Here is a 22,227-nt window from a genome sequence, read left to right on the forward strand (position 1 = left end):
GAAAAGCATAGGTGAAAGAATGGATCCCTGTGGTGTACCTGCGGTGAGGGGAAAGGGGGCGGAAGGTGTGCCGTCGGGGCCAATGATTCGGAGGATCCTGTCTGTAAGAAAGTCTTCGATGTAGTTCGATGTAGTTGAACATGCGGACCCCAGGGCGAGTGTCTGCCAGGTTGGTGAGAATTGCGGAGTGGGCGACATTATCAAAAGCCTTTTTGATATCCACGCCGGTCAAAACTCGCAGCTGTTGGAAAGGTGTACAAATCCTCATAGATTTGCCGTCCAATGTCTTGTGTGCATACGTGGGCGCGGAATCCGACCATAGTGGGAGGAAGACAGCGATTGGTATTGTGGGATATACACATATCCTTCATCGCCCCCGCGCCGAGTCACGCGACGAGAGCGCGCGCCGCAGGGAATGGGGAGAGGGGGGGCACCCAGCCACTCTCCTTACTCCCAGCTCGGACGTGAGGAAACGCCTACGCTCTGGCGTCTTAGGGACGGGGTGAACGACTCTCCTTCGAGGTGACCGGTTGCCCAAGGGGGAGGCAATGTCGTAGGGGTTTAAGGAGAGCTCGCGCGGGAACGAGGCTCTCTAGTCTCTCTTCTCGCCGCGGTGTTACTGCCGTTTTGCCTCGCCGACGCCCTTCCTGCCCGCGCCTCCCGGATTATCCAACGCCGGTCGACGACGACCTGGTAAGCTACTGAACCTTATATAATCGGATAGAACATTCTTCCGCAGTATGCTTTGCCTTGCGCTAGGTTAATAAACTGTTCCCTAGCGTATTCTGTTTGTTGCCTACTTCGTCCGAACCCTCCGTGGCTGTAACTTTGCGCCACGGGTTGGGGACACGAGAACGCCCGCGCATAGCTGGCACGGAAGCTCGCCTTCCCGGCCACCTGCACGCGGAGTGACTCCATATCTTGGCGCCCAACGTGGGGCGAACTAGGCATTGAGCAGTATACTTTGTTGGAGCGAACGACTGTCGACGCGCTAACAAAGGATGGCTGCTGACAGGCCTGACTTCCAGTCTTTGTTCATGCTGTCAGAGCTAGCGGCACAGAGCCAGGGCTCCCTACTTGACTTGCCTTTGGAAGGTGTAAATCTTGCGTGTTCCACGCGGAATAGCCGAGTTGCATTCGCGGGCGCGTCGGCAGGACTTAGGCCTGGTACGGAGGGCACCACATCGGGCACCTCGCCGCTCCGTGGTGCGAACAATGGGGCACCTAGGCCTCATCATTCGACACCATCAGCGGCTGCGCCAACTCCAGGGGCGTTAGTCCGCAGTCATCCGAGGTGCTCTTGCAGAACGCGATGGAAGTTGTGCAGAGCTTAGCGGGTATGTTGCAAAACAATTTGCAAGCCCCGGCCCAGGCACCCCGTCTTAGGATAGACGTACCTACCCACACGGGGTACCATGAAAGAACAGGGGCTAATGAGTACCTCGACCGTCTGCTGCATTATCAGCAAGCGACAGGAATCGCAGACGCCAAACTCCTCGCGTGTGTTGTGCCTGTCTCTTTGACAGAGCAAGCGGCCCGCTGGTACCGACTAACCGGTAACCGAGCGAGTACAATGAAGGAGTTTAGAGCGAGCTTCCGCGACGAATTCCTTCCCGCTAACTACGAGTGGCGTTTGAGGAGAGAGCTGGAACTCCGCACCCAGCACCCCGACGAGTCTTTGTTAGAGTATGTCCGAGCGATGGACTAACTGTATCACCTCGCTGACCCTCGCGCCACAAACATGGAGAAAGTTGAGCGTGTCACACGACAAGCGCACCCGACTTTCGCGGCCTACCTGAGAGGAGGCAGGTTTAGAGACCTGGACGAGCTAACAGCTGAGGCGAAGCGCATTCAGGGAGACATCCTCTCTGCGCGAGCGTATCGGCCGCCGCCACCTGCATCGCAGTCACTTGAGCAGCGCTGCGCGTGGAATGGCAGCTCAGCGCGTAGTCCGTCTAGAGCTGAAGCGACAGCACAATTAGCTGAGGAGCCTGTCCCGAGGGGTTGGGAGTTGTCCGACCGCGCTTTGGACCTATTCAGCTACGCGCTGCGAACAGCACACGCTGCCGCAGAGCGGAACACCTGTAGCCGAGATCGCGAGGCCGACACGTGGCCGCACGAGCGGCCCCCACCGTCCGCACCGCGAGATCGCGATCGAAACGACCGACCGGAACGTGGCGACCAGCGCCTAGCCCGTCGGAGCCCGAGCAACCGCTGCTACAGGTGTGACCAACCGGGGCACTTCGCCCGCGACTGTGGCTGCCTCCCCGCCCGTGAGCAAACACGGTCGGGAAACGGCCACAGCCGCCGGTGATCGACCTTCGATCCCGCGCGGCGTACACAGAGAAACCCGGTTTATTAGATTCAGATTCAGATTTATTTCAACAACACTTGGTTGCCGAGGAGGCGAACAAAAAGGCAATCAAAAGTTGCCTGACGAAGCGTCCGCCCCCTTTACACTCTACAACTGAGCAGTGGGCAGGTTTAACCAAAGAAAACAGACCGTAACACCAAAGAGACATTGCATATAACATTATACACGAAAACAAAAAAAAGAAAAAACAAGAAAAACAGCACATATTCACTTAAGGCACACAATTAAGAAATGCTGCAAAAAGTATATTCGTCAGTCAACATTGTTACACAGAATTGCACATAAAATACAAATATCGGTGTCCCTGAACATAACAAAAGGCATGAAGAGCTTAACTAAGCCGGCCAAAGTAAGGTTTTCTTTTCTAATAGAACATGGATTTTTTATTTTTTTTTATAGGGCAGATATGTGCAGAAAAAGTAAGCCATTGCTATGTCAAGAAAAAGAAATGGGTTAGCTTTTTGCTAAATGCTTTCATGGAACGACTGTCGTGAATGATTTCTATAATACCCGGGTACTTATTTAGAAGATCAGCGATTCGATACTTTAGCGTTTGTGTACCGTAGTTCGCCTTTGGTATGCCGCGTAGGAAGTTCTGTTGACTTGCCAGCGCCAATCATTGAGCTAACGATAGCTCGAAAGAAATTCACCGCGTTACTCGATACAGGGGCAAGCGCTTCTTTATTCGGTGACGAGGTGCTAAACCATCTCCGCCAGAACAAAATCCGGTTGAGAGAGTGCGATACCACTTTTCGCCTCGCGAGCGGCACAGCGCAATCTAGTGGTGCGGCTGGGATAGTGGTTCGCTGGGAAAGACGCGTGCGGCGACAACGCCTCGTTCATCTTCCCTGTTTATCCGTTCCTGTAATTTTTGGGCTAGACTTCCTAGCCAAGACAGGCATTGTGATAAACATAACCAGCGGAGGCTACCGGGAGCGCACCACCGGCGCCTTGAAGCTTTTTGCGAAAGCGCCCGCGGCCTCGAAGTCAATTGCGGCTCCCAACGCGAAGCGAGCGGGGAGAGACCGTGGGAAACACCCCCGCCGGCCCGGAAACAAGCATGCGGGCGGACAGTCGCCGCTGAGGGAGGGCCCACAGAGAATGTTGTCGTGGTAGAAAGCTGTTCTACCGTGCCAGGTAGGGCAATGCACCCTTTGTTGTCGGAGGTGAACAGCGTATCGGAGAGGGAGAAGGCACGCTTGTCATCTCTCCTCTACGAATTCAACGCGACATTCACGGACCGGCCTGGCCTCACTACACTAGTAAGGCACAGAATAGACAGAGGTGATGCACTGCCTTGGAAGTGCAATCCTAGACCAATTAGCTTGGCTAAGAGAAAGGCACTAGACGGCGCCTTAGACGAACTTGTCGACACTGGCGTTGTTGAGAGGTCCAACAGCCCTTGGGGCTCCCCGGTAGTCTTAGTTCCAAATAAAGACGATACATATCGGCTTTGCGTGGACTATCGCAGGCTGAACGAGGTTACGAGAAAGGATGCGTACCCTCTACCAACCATTTCTTCCCTAGTGTCCAACCTAGGTGGGGCGAAGTACTTTACTACGCTCGATGCTAGCTGCGGATACTTTCAGGTTGAAATGGATGAGCGTGATAAAGAGAAGACTGCTTTAACTTGTCACAGAGGTCTTTTCCAAATCAAGAGAATGTCTTTTGGCTTGGTAGGAGCACCCGCTACTTATCAGCGCCTAATGGACCGTGTTCTGGGAGATGCGAAGTGGCACCACGCGCTCGGATATCTAGACGACATCGTGGTGTACTCGAAAACGTTCGAGGAACACCTGCGCCACTTGAGGGACATCCTAGAGAGGCTGAGGTCCGCGGGAATCACTTTGAACCCTAAGAAGGCGCAGGTCGCCGCGACCCGAATAACACTGTTGGGGTTCACGATCGACAAAGGCCGCATTCTACCGTGCGAGGATAAACTTGAGGCTTTGCTTAAGTTTCCGTCGCCGTCAGACCTAGCTGGTCTCAGACGCTTCCTGGGAATGGCGAACTTTTATCGCCAGTTCATCCCAGATTGCGCAGCGCTGCAGGCACCTTTGACAAAGCTTTTGAAGAAGGACGAGCGCTGGAGTTGGGGTCACGAGCAAGAGGCTGCACTGCGCAACCTCACCAAGGTGCTCGCGGACACGGCTGAGTTGCAGCTACCCGACCTAAACAGGGAGTTTGTGATTCAAACAGACGCAAGCTACCTGGGCTTAGGAGCAGTGTTGCTTCAGGAGCATGAAGGCGTCCTCCGACCGGTAGCGTTCGCGAGCCGTTCACTGACGCCGGCAGAGAGAAACTACTCGGTGACAGAGAAGGAATCTCTCGCGAAAGTTTTTGCTCTGCGGAAGTTCGACTACTACGTCGACGGGGTGGCATTTGTGATCGAGACGGATCACATGGCGCTCACATGGCTGAGACGACTCAGCGAACCGAGCGGCCGCCTGGCGCGTTGGGCCCTGTTGCCGCAGCGTTACGACTTTACCGTGCGCTACCGCAGAGGGAAGAACAACGCCGTGGCTGACGCACTCTCGCGAGCGCCGGTCCAGACCGAAGAAGGTCACGCGACCGACCCCCCGACAGAGAGAGAGAGTGAGGGATTGTCCCCAGCCGTAGCCGATGTAAGGGACGCGGACCGACCGTTGATCCCGGGTGAGAGTGTGAACCACGTGGACTACGAGAGTTGCGTGGGGATCGTGTTCAGGAGAAAAGAGTTGCTCGAAGCTCAGCAGATGGATTCATTTTGTCGAAAAGTGTTCGACGGGCATAAGAGAAGTAATTGAGGCCTTTTTTATTCCCCTCAGGAAAGACAAGTGCGTTAGCACGGCTTCTATTAACCTGTCTAGAAATGAACTTGCCTTTTTGGATGGGTACATCTAGACTATTAACCCGTTCGCCTCTCTATGTTTTAGTGTCCTTTTAGATGTTCTAATGTGCCTTTATTTAGCGCCCTTTACACGGTTTTTATCTCCATCTTTCACTTGTTCTTTGTTAAAAATTTCGTCATGTTGTTAGCCTTTTTTATGGTGTTATCCTCTTTTTCAGTGTAATCTTTCATACAGCTCTGTTTTCCCATGTTGTTATGCATTGTTGTCAGCCGATATGAATCCCACTTTTTTACCTTACCTCGGCAGGTGTTTGATAGGTTCACTTTCTTGGGTTTCTTTTAATGTCACTTAGATATGCATTTTTTGCGCTGTCTTATGTTTGGTTGTTGGGGTCATGCTCCATCACGCAGCTCATATCTGTTTATCAGCGGATATATAAGTGCGCCTGGCTTCTTTTTTCGTCATTAAAGTTGGCAGTTGCGCTTTTCTCCTGTCATCTCTATCTTTTTCCTGTGTACGTCTTTTTTAGCGCACACCCTTTCAAATATGAACATTAAGTTGTGTCGCTTTGCTACCTGGCTTGGCATGAAAAGGGACGTAACACGCTACGCCCGCTCGTGCCATGTGTGCCAAAGCGTGAAGCCCCGGGGTGGACGACCGCCCGGCCTCATGCAGCCGATTAACAGCCAGACTCCCTGGCAAATCGCGGCGTGTGACATCATGGGGCCGTATCCTACGACACCAAGCAGGAACAAATTCTTGTTGGTGGTCACGGATCACTTCAGCAAGTGGGTTGAACTTTTCCCCCTTAGAAAGCTGACGGCACGAGTGACCATGGAGAAGCTGATGGACGTATTCACCAGGTTCGGTTTCCCAGAGCAGCTGATAACGGACAACGCGTCCTACTTCACTGCGAAGGTGTTCGTATATTCGTGCGCTGCACTCGGCATTAAACACAAGAAAACGACCACCTATCATGCTCAGTCGAACCCCACGGAACGAGTCAACCGCAACATCAAGCACATGCTTGTCGCGTACTCTGAGATGCACAAAGATTGGGACTCCTATCTGCCGGAGATCGCGTTCGCTTTGCGTTCGACCGTTAACCGCTCGACCGGGTATGCGCCGTCTTCTCTCAATCTGGGTAGAGAGCTGCTAAATCCGATGGACCGGGTTCTAACGGACCGCAGGAAGACGCCAGTCGCTTCGTCAGCACGAGCTGAATACGCGACGCAGCTGCGCGCTTAGATGACGGAGGTTTTACACAAGGCTCGCCGAAACCTGAGCACCGCTAGGGCGCAGCAGAAAGCACAGTACGACCGCTCGCACCGGGATGTTCACTACGAAGTGGGCCATCTGGTGCTTCGGCGCCAACACGTTCTGAGCTTTACTAGCAGACAGTTCGCGGCCTCGTTGGCGCCGAAATGGATCGGGCCGTTTCGCGTGCGAGAGAAGCTTTCCTCGCTCGTTTACAGGCTCGAGGACTTGCGGTCGAAACCGACAGGCGGACCGGTGCACGTATGCGACTTGAAACGTTACGTGCAGCGAGATGAGTGGGTTCAGGACACAGCCCGACCCGCGCCGTAGTCGGAAAACGAGCGCTGCGATCAGCCGGCGAACTCCGCGTCCCGCTATAACTTGCGCCGTACGCAGAAATAAAATCTGCCTGCGCGGACTAGAGCGAGGGCGCAGGCCGACACGCAGTCTCGTTAGATGCATGAACGTACGGGCCGCTCATGCCGATCAATGTTACGTAAGACTTACTTGCGTTAACCCTCATGACTCTCGTGAGGGCCGTACAGCTACGTAGCACGCGCTGTGGGAGTTGGCTATATCTGTGTTGACCTTTTTCAGCGCAGATGGAAAAGAATCAGGGCACATCAGAACGACATCGTTCACCACTACCGCCAACAAGCCACCATCCAGCTTCGGCAACGCGTCGAGCCCATGGCCCGCCGCTACGACCAGCCCGCGACCTGAAGCCGCCACACTGCTGCCACCTGGGCACCCCTGCTACCTGCCATACCGCATCGGAGCTAACCGCCTGCCTAAGGCCTGCCGACTGTACGCCACCGCACCCACCTACCTAAGAGCAAGCTGGCAAAACACAGTGAGCGCTGCCGAGACCCCATTTACCACCTCAACCCTGAGCCCTCGCCAGCTAACCGGGCACGCCAGCGCAGCCCAACCGCCCGGCCTCTACCATGGAAGCGCCAGGGTCCTCGCCTCTGAAGCCACCTGACCCAGTTTCTCAGAGCGGCGCGGCCACGGACCTGACCTCCAAGCATTCTGGGCCGTTGCCACGGAGGCGGTCAACCACGTTCACCGGAGCGGCGCAGCCGCCCGCACTCGGAAGACTGCAACCGGTAGCAAGCTACCTGTCGACATCGGCATCTCGCGGGTGGCCAAGCATTCGGACCAGCTGATCAGTGTGGGCGTGGCGCGGACGGCAACAGGTGTACCGGCGGGAGCCGAAGAACTTCGATCCCTGGATGGCGAAGAAGATTAAGTAACGTTGCGCCCGCTTCTCTGTTCGGGAGGCTTCTTAAGGAGGGGAGGATGTGGGATATACAAATATCCTTCATCGCCCCCGCGCCGAGTCACGCGACGAGAGCGCGCGCCGCAGGGAATGGGGAGAGGGGGGCACCCGGCCACTCTCCTCACTCCCAGCTCGGACGTGACGTCACGCCTGCGCTCTGGCGTCTTAGGGACGGTGTGAACGACTCTCCTTCGAACGACTCTCCTTCAAGGTAACCGGTTGCCCAATGGGAGGCAATGTCGTAGAGGTTTAAGGAGAGCTCGCGCGGGAACGAGGCTCTCTAGTCTCTCTTCTCGCCGCGGTGTTGCTGCCGTTTTGCCTCGCCGACGCCCTTCCTGCCCGCGCCTCCCGGATTATCCAACGCCGGTCGACGACGACCTGGTAAGCTACTGAACCTTATATTATAGCTCAGGAGCACAGACCTTTGGGCTAGTTGGTTCATAGCAAACACGTACAAGCGCTAAAACACGGACAGAGAAGAGACTTGGACAACACGAGCGCTTACTTTCAACTGAAGGTTTATTGATACACAAGTTTGACGTCATGCAGCAAGGTGTATAAAATTGTGCTTGTGTATCAATAAACCTTCAGTTGAAAGTAAGCGCTCGTGTTGTCCAAGTCTCTTCTCTGTCCGTGTTTTTAGCGCTTGTACGTGTTTGTTTTCTTATATTATAGGATAGAACATTTTTCCGCAGTGTGCTTCGCCTTGCGCTAGGTTAATAAACTGTTTCCTAGCGTATTCTGTTCGTTGCCTACTTCGTCCGAACCCGCCGTGGCTGTGACTTTGCGCCACGGGTTGGGGACACGAGAACGCCCGCGCATAGCTGGCACGGAAGCTCGCCTTCCCGGCCGGCTGCACGCGGAGTGACTCCATAGTATGCAGGTGCCATTCGAGGCGGGTAAGGGCCATCTTCACAATCAGCTTCCCTAGGCAAGAAGTCATGGATATAGGTCGCAGGTTAGTGATGAGCGCAGAGGATTTTCCTGGTTTCGGAATCATAATTACGTGTGCCTCTTTCAATGCAGCGGCAATTTTCCCGAAGCGCCAAACAGCATTAATGATCTGAATAAGTTCGTCTAGTTTTGAATCGGGGAGGTTACGGAGTATACCATAGGTAATTTTATCTGGGCCGGGTGCTGTGTTTCGCTTAAGGGACCATAGAGCAGCCTGAAGTTCGGCGAATGTGAAGTCGGAATTCATTCCTTGCTCGTGTGCTTCTTCTTCGGTGTAAGGGTGTGACGGGGAGCTGGCAGGAGAAGTAGAGGATGGGTAAAATTGATTTCGGATTTGCTCAGCTTCTTGTGAGACGGAGAGGGCCAACTGTAGCTTTTGAAGTGTGTTACGAGGTTTACCCTGTCTACGTAGGGTGCGCATAATGTGCCAGACTTTTGGAGTGTGGAGTCTCTCGACCATGTCATCGCTGAGCTGAAGCCAGTTGTTCGTGGCTAGTTGGTCAGCGTATTGTTGGGCTGCTTGCGTTAGTTCAGCAACTTTTCTTTTCAGTGCGTGGCTAGATCTACAGTTGCGCCAAGCTTTTATGGCCCGGCGACGTTGTTTCCATAGCCCAAGTAGGTGTGTGTCAATGTATGGATAGTCGGGAGATCGGTGGATATGTTTGGTGTCTTGGGAAACGGTCTCCATAATGGCGCTACACCATTTTTCGGGGTCCTCGAGTGAGACGGATAAGGAGTCGAGGGCCGGCCGAGCCTTTGGCCAGTCTACGAACATAGTGGGAGGTAGATGTGTTCCGGATGGTCTGGAGGGTCGCTGTGACGTGAGCGTTATCCGAAGAATACAGTGATCACTCCCCATCGTGTCACCCGTATTACTCCAAGAAGCGCGGAGATCGCTGCGAATCCATGCAAGGTCGGGGTTTGTGTCGGATTGTGCTCCACATCCTAGACGTGTAGGCATGAATGTGTCATTCAGGAGGGTGAGGTGATGAATACTGGCGAAGCGGTCGAGTTTTCGTCCGGAGGCTGAAGTACGGTCGTACCCCCATGCAGGCTGTGGGCAGTTGAATTCACCAAGAAGGACGAAAGTAGTAGGGACATCAGAGGCAGGGAGGGCCGTATGCAAAGGTCGGATGCTGGTCCTAGAGTCGGAGGGAGTCCAGTAGCAGTTTAAAATCGTGATACGGTGACCCTGATAGGTGGAGTGTGTCAGGACATGCTCTTTCGTCCCGGAGTTGAGGTGGGATGTATCTTCCTGAATGGTGGGTATCGTGCTCCGTATGTGCGTAACCGTCAAAATCGGCGGAGGAGGGGGCGTTTGATGTCCTTTTCTCTTCATGACTATACTTGGCTGAGTAAAATGGTCGTAACCTGGAAGAGAAAAGGCACCGTACGTTTCTTGCAGTGCGATGACGTGTGGGTTAACGCCAGTAATCCGCATGTGTTGCAAGATGGCATTTTTCTTGCGACGAAAACCACGGCAGTTCCACTGCCAAATAATTAGAGGGTTTTGGGGTGGGGATGTGTGTCGCATGATATCACTCATCATGCGGGTCTTCCTCCATTGTGTCGAGGTTAGGCACTGGAGGGGCGCTTGCGCGCTTTCGAGGGGGAGCATTGGAGTCTGTGTCGGGAGAGCATGGGGCAGAGGACGCGAGGGAGATGAGATGGTGCTCTAACTGCTCGACGCGAGCCGTCAGTTGTTGTAAGGCCAATAGGACGGGAGCAAGGGAATGCTGTATGAGAGCAATAGCGTTGTCGGTAGGGAGGGGTGAAAGTGGAGTAGGTGTGGAGGGACGTTAGTAAAACCGGTGTTGGAAGGACGGGGGAGGGGGTGCGATGGATGTGGGAGATGGACCGCTCACCTCGTGACTTGGTGGAGTCTGTGACTGCATCACGGAAGCTTGCGGTTTAGTAGAGGAGGTGCAGTTGCTGGTTGCCGCACCAGAAGTGGTGGACGGTGGCCGCTTGGCAGAGGGCTTGGTTCGAGATTTACTTCTTTGCGCGGTCTCGTGCCCCGGGCTGTTGCTGCTGCTGCTGCTGCTGCTGCAGGAGAGCTGAAGGGCCTCGTAGCGGTTCGAGGTAGGCAGGGGCGGCTAGATGGTCGCGTCGGCTTTAGGGGGTGGAGGGTCGGCGCGGGCGCGATGGCGTCGTTGGGCGCGGTGCCACTTTAGGACTGCAGCGTCGGCGTCTTTCCTTGCGGGGCACTCAGGATGAGACGGTGTGTGGTCGCCCTTGCAGTTCCAGCAGTGTGGTTCACATTCATGTGGGGTAGTGCCTCTTGGTCAGGAGGAAACGGTTGGCTGCAAATCGAGCACCGAACAAGGCTAGGCTTGTTAGGACAGACGTCGGCACGGTGTCCTATGGCGTGACAATGCGTGCATTGTTTGCTCTGGGGCTTTTGCGGGTAGACGCGGTACACTCCGCTGTGGAAGATGGCATAGCGTGGTAGACGGGGCCCTTCGACGTTGAGCAGAAGTGTGTTGGTACGTCCGAGACGGCGGGCGCTTAGGAGTCGGGTGCTGTCACCACGAAGGTTAGCGGCAAAGTCGTCTTCGGTAAAGTCCATGGTGAGGCCGTGTATAACACCACGGGCGTTAAGGGGGTAGTTAGCTACGTACGAGGTGACTTCGTACTGGGTGTTGTTCAATGAAAGTTGCTTGAGTTGGAGCAGCTTGTCAGCAGCGGCTGGGCGGTGGGTATCGATGGCCAGGATGTTTTGCGAGGTGCGGAGTTTGATATAGGTATTGTCACGTTCAGTCTTGGTTAGGCGGGCGGAATCCATGACGGACCGACAGAGCACAGGGAATAAAGTGTTGCCGAGGTTGAGGTGGTTCGCAAATTTCATGACGATCGTGGCTGCGGTGGCTTCCCGGGGCGCCGCGGGAGCACAGCGCTTGTGATTCAGCGCCTGGGCTGCTGACTGGCTAGGCGAGCTCCCCGCCGTTCCGGCTACGAGCATGCTGGCGAGCGCGGGGGGCGTTGCCCCGGCGGTGCAGATGTAGGCTTGGCTTAGCGCGCCTGGCGTGGGCGGCCAGCCAGATGCTGATGTGCCAGAAAACGGCGCTGAACGCTTGGAATTTTGATTACCAGGCGTACAGGCGATGAAGTAGCACTCCTATAGATCGGTTGGTGGCGATACGAGGTCAGGAGCCTGGACGTAGACGTGATTTTGCAGGAGATCGGTGTGCGCACAGCCGATCACGGTGGCGCTGGTCGCGCGATCCAACAGCCCTAGATATGTCGATGATACCACTCTAATGGCAGAAATTGAGCAGGAATTTAAGCGACTGTTGAGAAGGAGGACCGTACAAAAGCTCGTTTCAAACTCAAGATCAAAAACACGAAGATCAGGGCATATGCTCGCATGACTTCCTGGCTAGCAGAAGGGAAAGAAATAGCAACAGTGCGAAAATTTATTTCCTCCTGCTTCAAGACACTTGAAGGTTGTGACTGCATCAAACCAATTAAAATACGCTGGCTTCTTGTAACAAAGCATATGGGAAACTTTGAACTCTACTAATAACCCCCCCTGCTATTCGTTCACTCTTTGCCATAATCGCCTACCGCCTGGTATCCGGCCTGCTTTTTGCTACCTTTGCATTGAAATCGCCCATTAGTACAATTTACTGTGATCTTACTTGGTTCGTGGCAGTATCGTCGTCTTCATAGCTTTCAACGATCTTGTCATGAGGGCTGGATGTAGGCGTGTAGGCCTGTTCCACCTTTAGCTTTTACCTTTTATTAAGCCTATTCATGATAGCTACCACCCTCTCATTAATACTATAGAGCTGTTCTGTGTTGCCAGGTATATCCTATTGATGCGGAATCCCCCACCTAGTTCTCGTCTCTCTGCTTATCCAGGATAGCAGAATGCATGCCCACCCCTTGGTACTGTATATTCCTCATCCGTACGTACCTGACTAAGCCCCATGACACCCCATGTAATACCCGCTAGTTCCTCGAACAGCGCTGCTAGGCTAGCCTCATCATAAGTTTCTAGCGTTAAACATTGCCAGGTTCAGTTTCCAATGGCGGCCTGTCCGGAGCCAGAGATTCTTAACACGCCCTATTGCATTACTGTTCTAACCGGCGCCTTGGTCAGTTCCTCCGCAGCCGCTGTGAACTGAGGGCTGACGGTTTTTAGGAACGCTGGCATCGACAGCGACGCTGATGATGAAGACGAAGCTTGGCGCACGACCTCGCTCGCGCAGAAGAGAACACATTTTGGCGACCGGCCTGGCCAGCAGCATCGAGAGCCCACTCCGCCGGCTCATCAGCCGCGGCTACCGGGCCTCCTTCAATAAATGTGGACCACCTCCCACATATAGCGACTCCGAACGACAGCTCCGACGCACGCAACGCCGCACCCACCGGCTGTACGCTTTTTCCCGTCCTACCTTCCGCTCGGTCTTGCCGCCGCGAGCCCGCTGTTCGTGCCCGGCTTTCGGCAGCTTCTCCTCGCCGCCATGCCTGCGCCTCCCACCGTAACCGGTGATCTCCTCCAGTCGTACCGCGCTACTCCCAACGTCGACTACCCAGCCTGCCTACCTTCTGTGCCAGCTTCGTCGCTATAAGCACACCAGCGACAAACTGCCACCCACTCTCCTGGCTAGACATCGGTTACCGCCTCCTGGCCCAAACATTTACGCCGACATCAAGAAGGGCCTGACGGCGTACTATTGCCGGGACCTCCCGCTACCTTCCTCGCTCCTTTCCGGGCTCAGAAGCTGCGCTGCCACTAGACTCGCCACCCCTGACTTGATCCCCCACTAGAGCTGCTTCGGCTCTCTCTCCTCTCTGCCTGCTACAATAGCTGAGCACCTACCTACACCTAGTTCTACACCATCGCCGCCAAAAACCAGCCCCCACCCACCGTTCGGCACGTGCCACGCGTGGCAAGTGCTTGCACGCGCAAGCCTCACGCGCTGAGGCTTGCGCGTCATGGCATCCTTGCGGCCTCTGTTTTGGGATCCCGGAACATCATCCCTCTACAGTCAAGGAATAGTCGGCGCTTGGACAAGTTTGTCAGCCAGTTGAGATTGTCCAAGTTATGTCATTGGTAAGATAGAGTTTTGGTTTGATTGATTGTGGTTTGACGTCCCAAAGCGACTCAGGTTATAAGGAACGCCGTAGAGAAGGGCTCCGGAGGTTTCGACTGCCTGGGGCTCTTTAACGTGCACTGACATCGCACAGTACACGAGCCTTTAGAATTTCGCCTCCAACAAAATTCAGCCGCCGCGGCCGGGAAGAGTTTTCGAGTCCAATGTAAGCGATTACCTGCAATCGACTATTGAAAAAATATTTGTTTCACCAAGAGCACATCTCCTCGAAAAAGTGTGCTGGCACGTTAGACAAATTCAAGCAAATGTAATTTTTTCAAGCGATGATTTTGTTGCAACGAGCTGCGCACAACGGTGCTTGTACGCATGCTGGTAGCTACGGATCACGAGATGGATATCTTTGATGGTCCTATTATCAGCGAATGCATTCAACAGCAAGATAACGTCACCTCACTCCCCCCCCCCCCCCTGCAGGCCTCGATAATGGTGCACAGCGCTGCTGCTGGCCCATGTATGGGGTTGATGGTGCTGGCGGTTGCGTTCCCGTTTGTGCATTGCAAGGTATGTAGCAACTGTTCTCATTACCCGCAACTCTGACGCAAATAAATACCAAAGCGAAACACGCCGCATTCCAACTAAGCTAGAACGTTCTGTACACCTTGTGAGGTAGTGAACGGTATAAGCTGCTCATCTTTCTTCGGGTGTTGTCACCTAAGCAAGTGCACTCGGTACCGGTCAAATGGAAACTGTCAGTCTGGCTCATAATGATTTCTGCAGTTTAACGGTAAGGAAGGTTCCAAAAAAGAAAATAAAGGGAAACCAAATTTACAGCGAACTGTTTGCAAGGCTGATTGCAGCTCATGAAAATTCCTTTTTCGGCGATTCGGAAGAAGATAACGCGCTCTTGGAAGTTAATTTACTCAAAATAGCTTTTTTAACGAAACTGCAAGAAAATTTCCTCGTCATCGATATTCTAATCACAAAGTCGGCAATTCGCTTTTGTCTCTGGCATAACCAAAATAAAAAAAAATTAAGGTTTTTCTTATCTCAGCTTATCTCAACTTCGTCTTACCAGTGTTCGTGAATGTACACTAAAACGTAATATCTCTCGATCTGCGTGAAATGCACGTATTCGTGCTTAACTCGACGTGCCACTTCGTTTTAGAACAAAACAAGCAAGATTCGAACACTTCGACTTACCAGTTTTCGTGAAAGGTTCAATATCCTGAACCTTTTCTAGTAATACTGTAGCAAACAAAAAGCCTGCATTCTTGATTGCGCGAGATCGCTACCTGCCACAAAGGAATCAAACTTTGCACAGTATTTTGTAACTACCAAAGCACCTAAAACATTTGCCTTTGTCGAACTATATGACTGCTAAAAACGTAGCAAATTATGTTTCTGTCAAAGTTGCATAAAATTCCTCCCGGTACCATGTTTCTACTAAGGATCATCAAATGATTGAAGGAGTGACCCGCCGAAAACATTGGCTCCCGATTTACCTAAGTTAAACGCGAATTATGTGCGCTAGCAAGTTTGCGCTTGTTTAGCTTTGTTTATCTCGGTTCGGCTGTTTTTAACTTCAAAACTCGAGTTGCACCCACATGTTCTTGCATTGTTCTGCGCCTTTCCTGTCTGTGACCTGCCCGTGCAAGCAATCGCGTTTCTCGTTTTTGATTTTCGCGCTCTTTCTCTACTGGACTGAAGTTGGCACGACGCTTCTCCAAGCTTACCCCCCAGCTTAGGAGTGTTATTTCCAGCAGCTGGTATGATCCTGTCATCCCATGACCGCAACTGGCGCGGTAATCTTCGGAGCTTACCAGAGCTCACCCGTGCGGCTCCAAGGCATTATAATCACACATTGCATTCTTTGTGATTTTGAGCCATATAATGCCACCCCACTAAAACATAAAGAGGAAGGATAGGGCATGCCATATGATGAAATATTGCACAACTATGTTAGCCCATGTCAGTTTAATATGGCTGCGATAATGCGGTTAATAATAAAACCATTTCCTCCCCCGCAACTCGACCGACTTTTGAGAGCACACTTCAAAGAACACTGGGCTCGTTCAGCACACGGTACGCTACAGGAAGTCACTCCGCTGGTGGCTTTATGCAAATGTTTTAAAACTGTACCTAATCGGTTGCATACCTCCCTGAGAACGTAGTTTAACGTGGTACACACATTAGTATGGATGTACAATGTTAAGAAACGTGTACAAACACTTGTAGGCTCAAGCACCGTATGTGTGTCGTCGATTTTCAGCTTGTAGCCTGGGTAGCTGAGAGCTAGACCCATAGCGAGCTGTTTCACACAGGTAGCCCAGCATAATGCGTTACAAAAACAAATTATTAAGGGAATTCATTGGGTATTTCTGGCCTCTGATCGTATGAATTTTCACCTTTCGTAGATATTTTGCCACCAACTTCAGAAATATTCTGTTCATTGCAACTCGCAATGTCAGTAGAGGCTGAAGTAATCATCTGAGATTTACCGCCTGAGCTCAGATTCGTAAACAAGCCGCGTCAGAAGCTGTGGGCACTCAGTTATGTTGTAGTTGCCTATTAGCATAGTTCTTTGAAGCAGCGTACATCTCCTTCTGGGTAAGCCTATGTTCATGCAGGAAATATTTGGAAATAGTTCGAAATAGTTCTTGCAGGACTTGAGAAATGCAGTTTACTTCGCTACTGCCAACCACAGCGCTAATTTATTCATGGCCATGCAGAAGTTTTGTTCAAACTGCCACAATCTTTCCAAATTGTACCATCGAAACAGTACGAGCTCTGTAATGAGTGCTGGAGGGATCACAGAATCCGTAATATCTATTTCCACACTCGACACTACGCTAGAAACGCCGGCAAAATAACAGACAACGTGCTGCCCGACTCACTGTTTTTAGAAACATTTACTGCAGTCGATAGTTGACATGAAAAGCATTCATCTTTACAATAAAAAGGGTGGTATCTTTTTATATAAGAAAGGAAGGACTGATAGCTGCTGCTCACCCAAAGATAAAGTTCTGAATTCACAAGGCAAGGAGTTGTTTACAAAACACCTTAAAGGTTTATACTGAAAGTTGTCTTGAATTGCGTCAAAAAAAAAATTATATTTGTACCATGTAGTCTCTTTACAGCAACGTCTTGTCATTGAATAATACGCAAATGTTTTTTTTTGTCAATAATGTACAGGAGCTGCACAGAAAATACGATGTTTCATAACGTAGGCCAGTAAAGCCTGACAAATATTTGCTGCTAGGTGAGCAATTGTTTCTGATAATATCTGCAAACTACTCATGAAGTACACGCCTGAAGCGCGAATTGTTGGGGGAGATGGTTAATCATGTTCAGCTTTGACACCTCGCAAGGCGATGGCGTCACCCCTACGCCTCCCCAATCAGTTAAATTTGGATAGGCTCGAGAAAGAAGTCTGCAAATGCCGACAAAATGTTTAGAGTGTCTTCTTCACTGCAAAGACCACAAGCCCGGAAGTCTATTTAGGGTCATTGTGACCAAGGAGGGTTCATGGCACAACGCGGTTTATTTATTGACAATGGGGTCTTGTTCCCAAGGCCTTAGCAGGGTGGATAGAAAAATAAAATAAAAAACGAAATGCATGAAATACAGCGGTACATAGCTGACGACACATGATGTCACCCGCTGCAAGCAAATGTAAGCAAAAGCTGAAGCAAAGCTTTTTGCGCCGTGCCTCCAAAACACTTGTGCCGCCAGTTCCTTTTCAAGTGCGGAGCTCGTTCTCTTTGGTGGAGAGCCTTAGCAACGGATTTCCTTTTGCCAGTGCTTCTTCCTCTGTTGGCACTCAGGACCTTTTTATTCAGTACCCCACGACGAACTTTTAGAAGCAGTGCGCGAATTAAGCGAGAGTAAAGGGGCTGTTGTCTTCCAGAACAAGTGCGGAATTTCACTCTAGCCCTTCTTGGGGGTCATCATAATGTACCTAAGGTGAACAATTGCACAGCACAGCGTCAGTTACGTTATAAAAAAAGAAATATGTATTGGTTCGAGTGTGGCGCCTGTTCTGTGTAACGCGTTCTTGTCAAAGTTTGCCTCAGCGCTATGGAAACACTAGAGATGGGAAGGCCCGAAAAAAACACTGCAATTTTGGAAAAAAAACGTTTTATTTCGATTTTTTCAGGCGACAAAAAATGGAAAGAAACATCGAAAATTTCACAATGCAATTTCAAGGTTCTATGATTTCTTGCTTTCAGTTCAAGGTTTTTGTTTTTGCTTTGAAAACCATAACAGTTTGCATCGTTGAACGATTGGAGAGCAGTCGTCATCGCCGGTACTAGGTAGTGCTTTTAAAACTCAAGGCTGAAGTAGAACGAAATGACTGCAAATTCTACAGTGCGACACACACGACATAAATAACATAGGCTGCTGTGCACGTAACCGGTTCTAGCCAAATACAAGCCTAGCTTCTTGATTTCCAACGTAGCAGAGTACAGGACATCCGCAGGAATTTGATTCAGGACAGGGGTCTGGGACTCAGCGAAGCACGTGGCCCCATCTACCTGGTGGCAAGGCCTTTGCACCAACCAGCCGCTAACTCATCTGGCTTGCCGACTGCTGCAGATACCATAATCAACCGCCAGCTGCGAACGAAACTGGTCACGTTTCGGAAACGTCCATACAAGGATTCGGAACAGGCTTTCAGGGGATCGCGTTCGAAAGCTCGTGTATGTGCAGTCGAACCTAACTGTGGACACAACTTAATCCATGCTGCTGCGCGTAGTGCCGCATCCAGCGGAAGTGACTCTGAATCCGTTATGGAGTGACTTATAGATCAGTTTTCATGTTCCCTTTGTCGGTGCAATGGAACAAGAAGTTCGTTCCACAAATACAATATTTATATCTCCATATTCGCCTTGAGTGCAAATCATTATTTATCTTCTCGGTGCAATAGAACAAGAAGTTCGTTTGAGAATATGACATCTATAACTGCATATTCGACTGAACTTCGGAGCATTATTATTGATTGTTGTGCTGTTGCAAATAAATCTGTTTTTAACATGTTTTGCAAAATTTCTAATTTTTCATGAAAAAAACCCTGAAAAGAATGTTTTTTTTTCATGCCATTCAAAATTTCTTGAAATTTTGCATCTCTAAGAAACACTTCACGACCCTCGTGTTATCAGGATTTTTAGATGCGTTCATCATTTTTTGATTGTCCTAAATTTATCAACCGCTCACCAGCCAATTCCTGTTCCGGGCCACATTTTAAAGGTATTTAGTGCTTCTTCTGGCAACAAGGTTTTTACCAAGCACTTACCCTCTCGCAAGTTCCTTGACTTAAAGCTTAAGTTTTTGTTTGACACGTGTATTAGAAATATGCTCTATGATCTCAAAAGGCTCTTTTCCCTTATGATTATGCGCACTCGAAATTGGTTAAAAGCAGCGTTGCGAACCTCTCTGTCGTGAATGGTCTAGAAAAAATTTGCCTGGATGTTATGCGGCAGAGCTTGAAGATCAGGTTGTCCGGCTAAAAATTTTCGTTTCCCGTCCTTCAGCTGTTGGTGAAACTTCGGCAGGAAAAAATGAAGATCACAGCTAATTCCACAAGGCCAAGAGAAGCGTCAAAAAACATTGAGTTGATGCCATACTTCCATAAAATTTCATATGGGCTGAAAAATGTGTCCGAAAAAAATTGGTGTTAACTTGGTGTTGTCAGTACTATATAGGCTTTCTGGTCTTTGCGGCCGCATCTCGACGGCGAAAAAGAAGAGGCCTGCAAGACCAATTGCCAAATGAAGTTCACAAGGTGTGCAGTGGGGGTCATCTCCCTGTCCTGTGGGAAAGTACACATCAGGCAGAGAGGACAATGGCTGAATACACGTCTGAGGGAACGCGGCAACACGTTGCGAATGGGCACAGGAAATAACCTGGCTATGCATCTGAAGGAGGACACAAACTGCTCTCCCCTGTTTCAACGCACGACAATTATCGTAAAGGGGAAATACAGGAGCGAGTGAGAATATGGCTTTAAGTACGTCGATGAGCAAGAAATAAATTTTGTAAATTCGGCAACAGCACGTGTGCGTACTCGTATGCCTTCTTCTTGCCCTGCGTCTTAGTTCTTGCTGTTCTTTTTGTTAGAACGTCCACGCCGGTGCGCCAGAATCGTTGGTCGGATGCATAGAGCATGCAATGTTCCCAGAGACGTTCAACAACCGACTACAGCCCACTACCAGCCGCTGCACGTGCATGAACTACGTCTTTACGGGGACCATGGGGGTCTATAATAGGACCTACTTTCCCTAGTTCAACTATCACACGCTTTTATTGGCTACAGCAAACAGTTGGTACAGGTTCGTCCTGGTGCAGATGAGCACAGGAGCCCGAGAACAAGACACCATAGCGCCAGATAGGCTCACGCAAGTGTGACGCTCATCTTATTCAACACGTAGGAGACACGGGGAAAACATTGAGGCTCGCTGCGGCTTCAATCAATCATGTGTTTTTTTTTGTCATCAGAAAAAGTTGAGAGTTGGCCCAGGCAACACGTGGAAACAATTTCAACTTGAAACAACCTGTGCCCCCATCCCCCATATAAATGGCTTGAAGCATGAGGGAACATGTGTACTATCGCAAGCAATATGAGCAGGAAGACGGAAGCGCGTGCCCATGCGCCTCGAACCCTATTTGTAGTGATACGTGGCGGCCGCTCTCAGACAAAGCGGAATGGAAGGTGCGTTCTTCCATTTCTCAGAATCAGGCAACGCAGCAAAACCTTCTCCACAATGCTGCGAAAAGCGGCCGCCGTGCATAGCCACAAGGAGGGGTTGAGGATATCAGCCACGCGCTCCCGTGTTCCTGCTCATACCGCTCCTGAGAGTACACAAAAACAAAGCAGGGATATGATTTGCCTTCGAAATACCACACAAAAGATTTGCACTTACGATGTGCATACTGCTAAGTTTCTACGCACAAATCAGCCATCCAAAGCATCAAGTGCTGCCGCTGGTACGCTGATATACAATAAAGTTCCCCTACGCGATTACATCAGATGTGAACGGCCCTGCATATTCCATAAGGAGAATGGATAAACGACAGTTCACAATGAATCACTTACAAAATCACTGAAAAAGCTATACTTGTATATCTTCAGCTGACCTGCGTGATTGCAACTTTCATGTGTAAGTAGTGGAAACGCCATCCATGCATACCTACCGTAAGTGTGTCGGTTATGCTGTAAATTTTTGTTAAATATGACAAGAACGATAAGCAAGCAGTATTAAAAAGTTGAAATTACAACTGTTTTTGTAATGCTTTGTTTCTGGGTTTCATTTCTCGCAGGGTGCTGGAATATCAACCTTACTGGTGTTCGGCAGCCAGATAGTGCTCATGGGGCTGAGAATTCAATATGGAGCTAAACCACCACCAAGCATGGACTTCACGCTTGACTACTGCCCGCAAAACAGCACCAATTTCCTGACTGCAGACAACGCCACGACACATTTGCACTCTAAGTGAGAACATATGCGACAGTATCTTGACAATTTGAACACCGCGGCAAGCATTCGTACATTGTTAGGCATCTATATTCAGTAGCGAAATGCACTCTGTAAGTTTTTTTTTAATTTCCCATGTCATCTATATTTGATGTTGGCGCTACAGGTGAACATCATTTTTGGGCGTGCGAATATTCATTTTTGTGTAGGATGTTTCTGCATAGATTTTGGACAGAACATTTTTGACCACTTTTCAGCTTATATGAAAGGGTGTAGAGACGGTAGTTCTTTTCCATTTTTTTTCTACCCTTTCCTTCCATCCGCTGCATCTTATCACAGCCATTAGCTTGAGAATTCTATTGTAATTTGCTACTGCATTTTTAAATGACAGGAGGAGACAAGACTGCGACCGTTTGCATATGTGTCATCAGGCAATATACGCGTTTTAACGACTCTCAGTATGAACTCTTAAGGTTTAACGGTCATCCTCGGTGTCTCGTCGTAGTGAGAAAAGGAAAGTGACAGTGACGACATGTTTACCTTTTGAAGTACTTCAATGCAATTTCTTTTTTAACAGGTCTACAGATGATGCTGCCAGCTTTCTGCCATCGCCATTCTGGAGCTGCTCGTTTGCCACCTGCGCTACAGTCATAATGGCAGTTCTAATTACTTTCGCAACTGGTATGTAGAATAATCGTAGTGCACTTGTAGTATCCAAAACAAAGTACCATTCCACTGTTTGCAGACTTGCATGTTGTGTCCAGCTAAAAGCTTTTACTTCAAGGACCTGGGTTCTACGTTTGTACTTTTTCTACCATAGTTATTTCACTTCTTCTAGAGGACCATCTTTTTACACAAATTCAATTTTTCTGTTCTTACCATTTATTACTGAGCAAAAGCAGATGCACTAGATATACTGTTATATTTACATTTACCACAATTGACAACTCTATGTGACGGAATGACAAAGGTGTTGAACAATTTGTTTCAGGAT

General features: G+C 50.4%; 1 protein-coding gene and 1 pseudogene across 1 annotated transcript in view; both read left to right on the plus strand.

The window, feature by feature from the left end:
* Positions 1-21,922, plus strand: part of LOC149325293 (sodium-coupled monocarboxylate transporter 1-like) — a 106,144-nt gene extending 84,222 nt beyond the window's left edge. The window contains exons 11-13 of the mRNA XM_089564226.1: positions 14,236-14,322; positions 21,079-21,251; positions 21,811-21,922. Coding sequence (XP_089420352.1) covers positions 14,236-14,322; positions 21,079-21,251; positions 21,811-21,922 — 372 coding nt within the window. The remainder of the gene's footprint in view (positions 1-14,235; positions 14,323-21,078; positions 21,252-21,810) is intronic.
* On the plus strand, positions 1,002-7,447 carry LOC149325295 (uncharacterized; annotated as a pseudogene).
* Positions 21,923-22,227: the final 305 nt, after the last annotated feature.

Source organism: Amblyomma mixtum, chromosome 10 (assembly GCF_055824585.1).
Source record: "Amblyomma mixtum isolate Tamu chromosome 10, ASM5582458v1, whole genome shotgun sequence".
NCBI lineage: Eukaryota > Metazoa > Arthropoda > Arachnida > Ixodida > Ixodidae > Amblyomma > Amblyomma mixtum.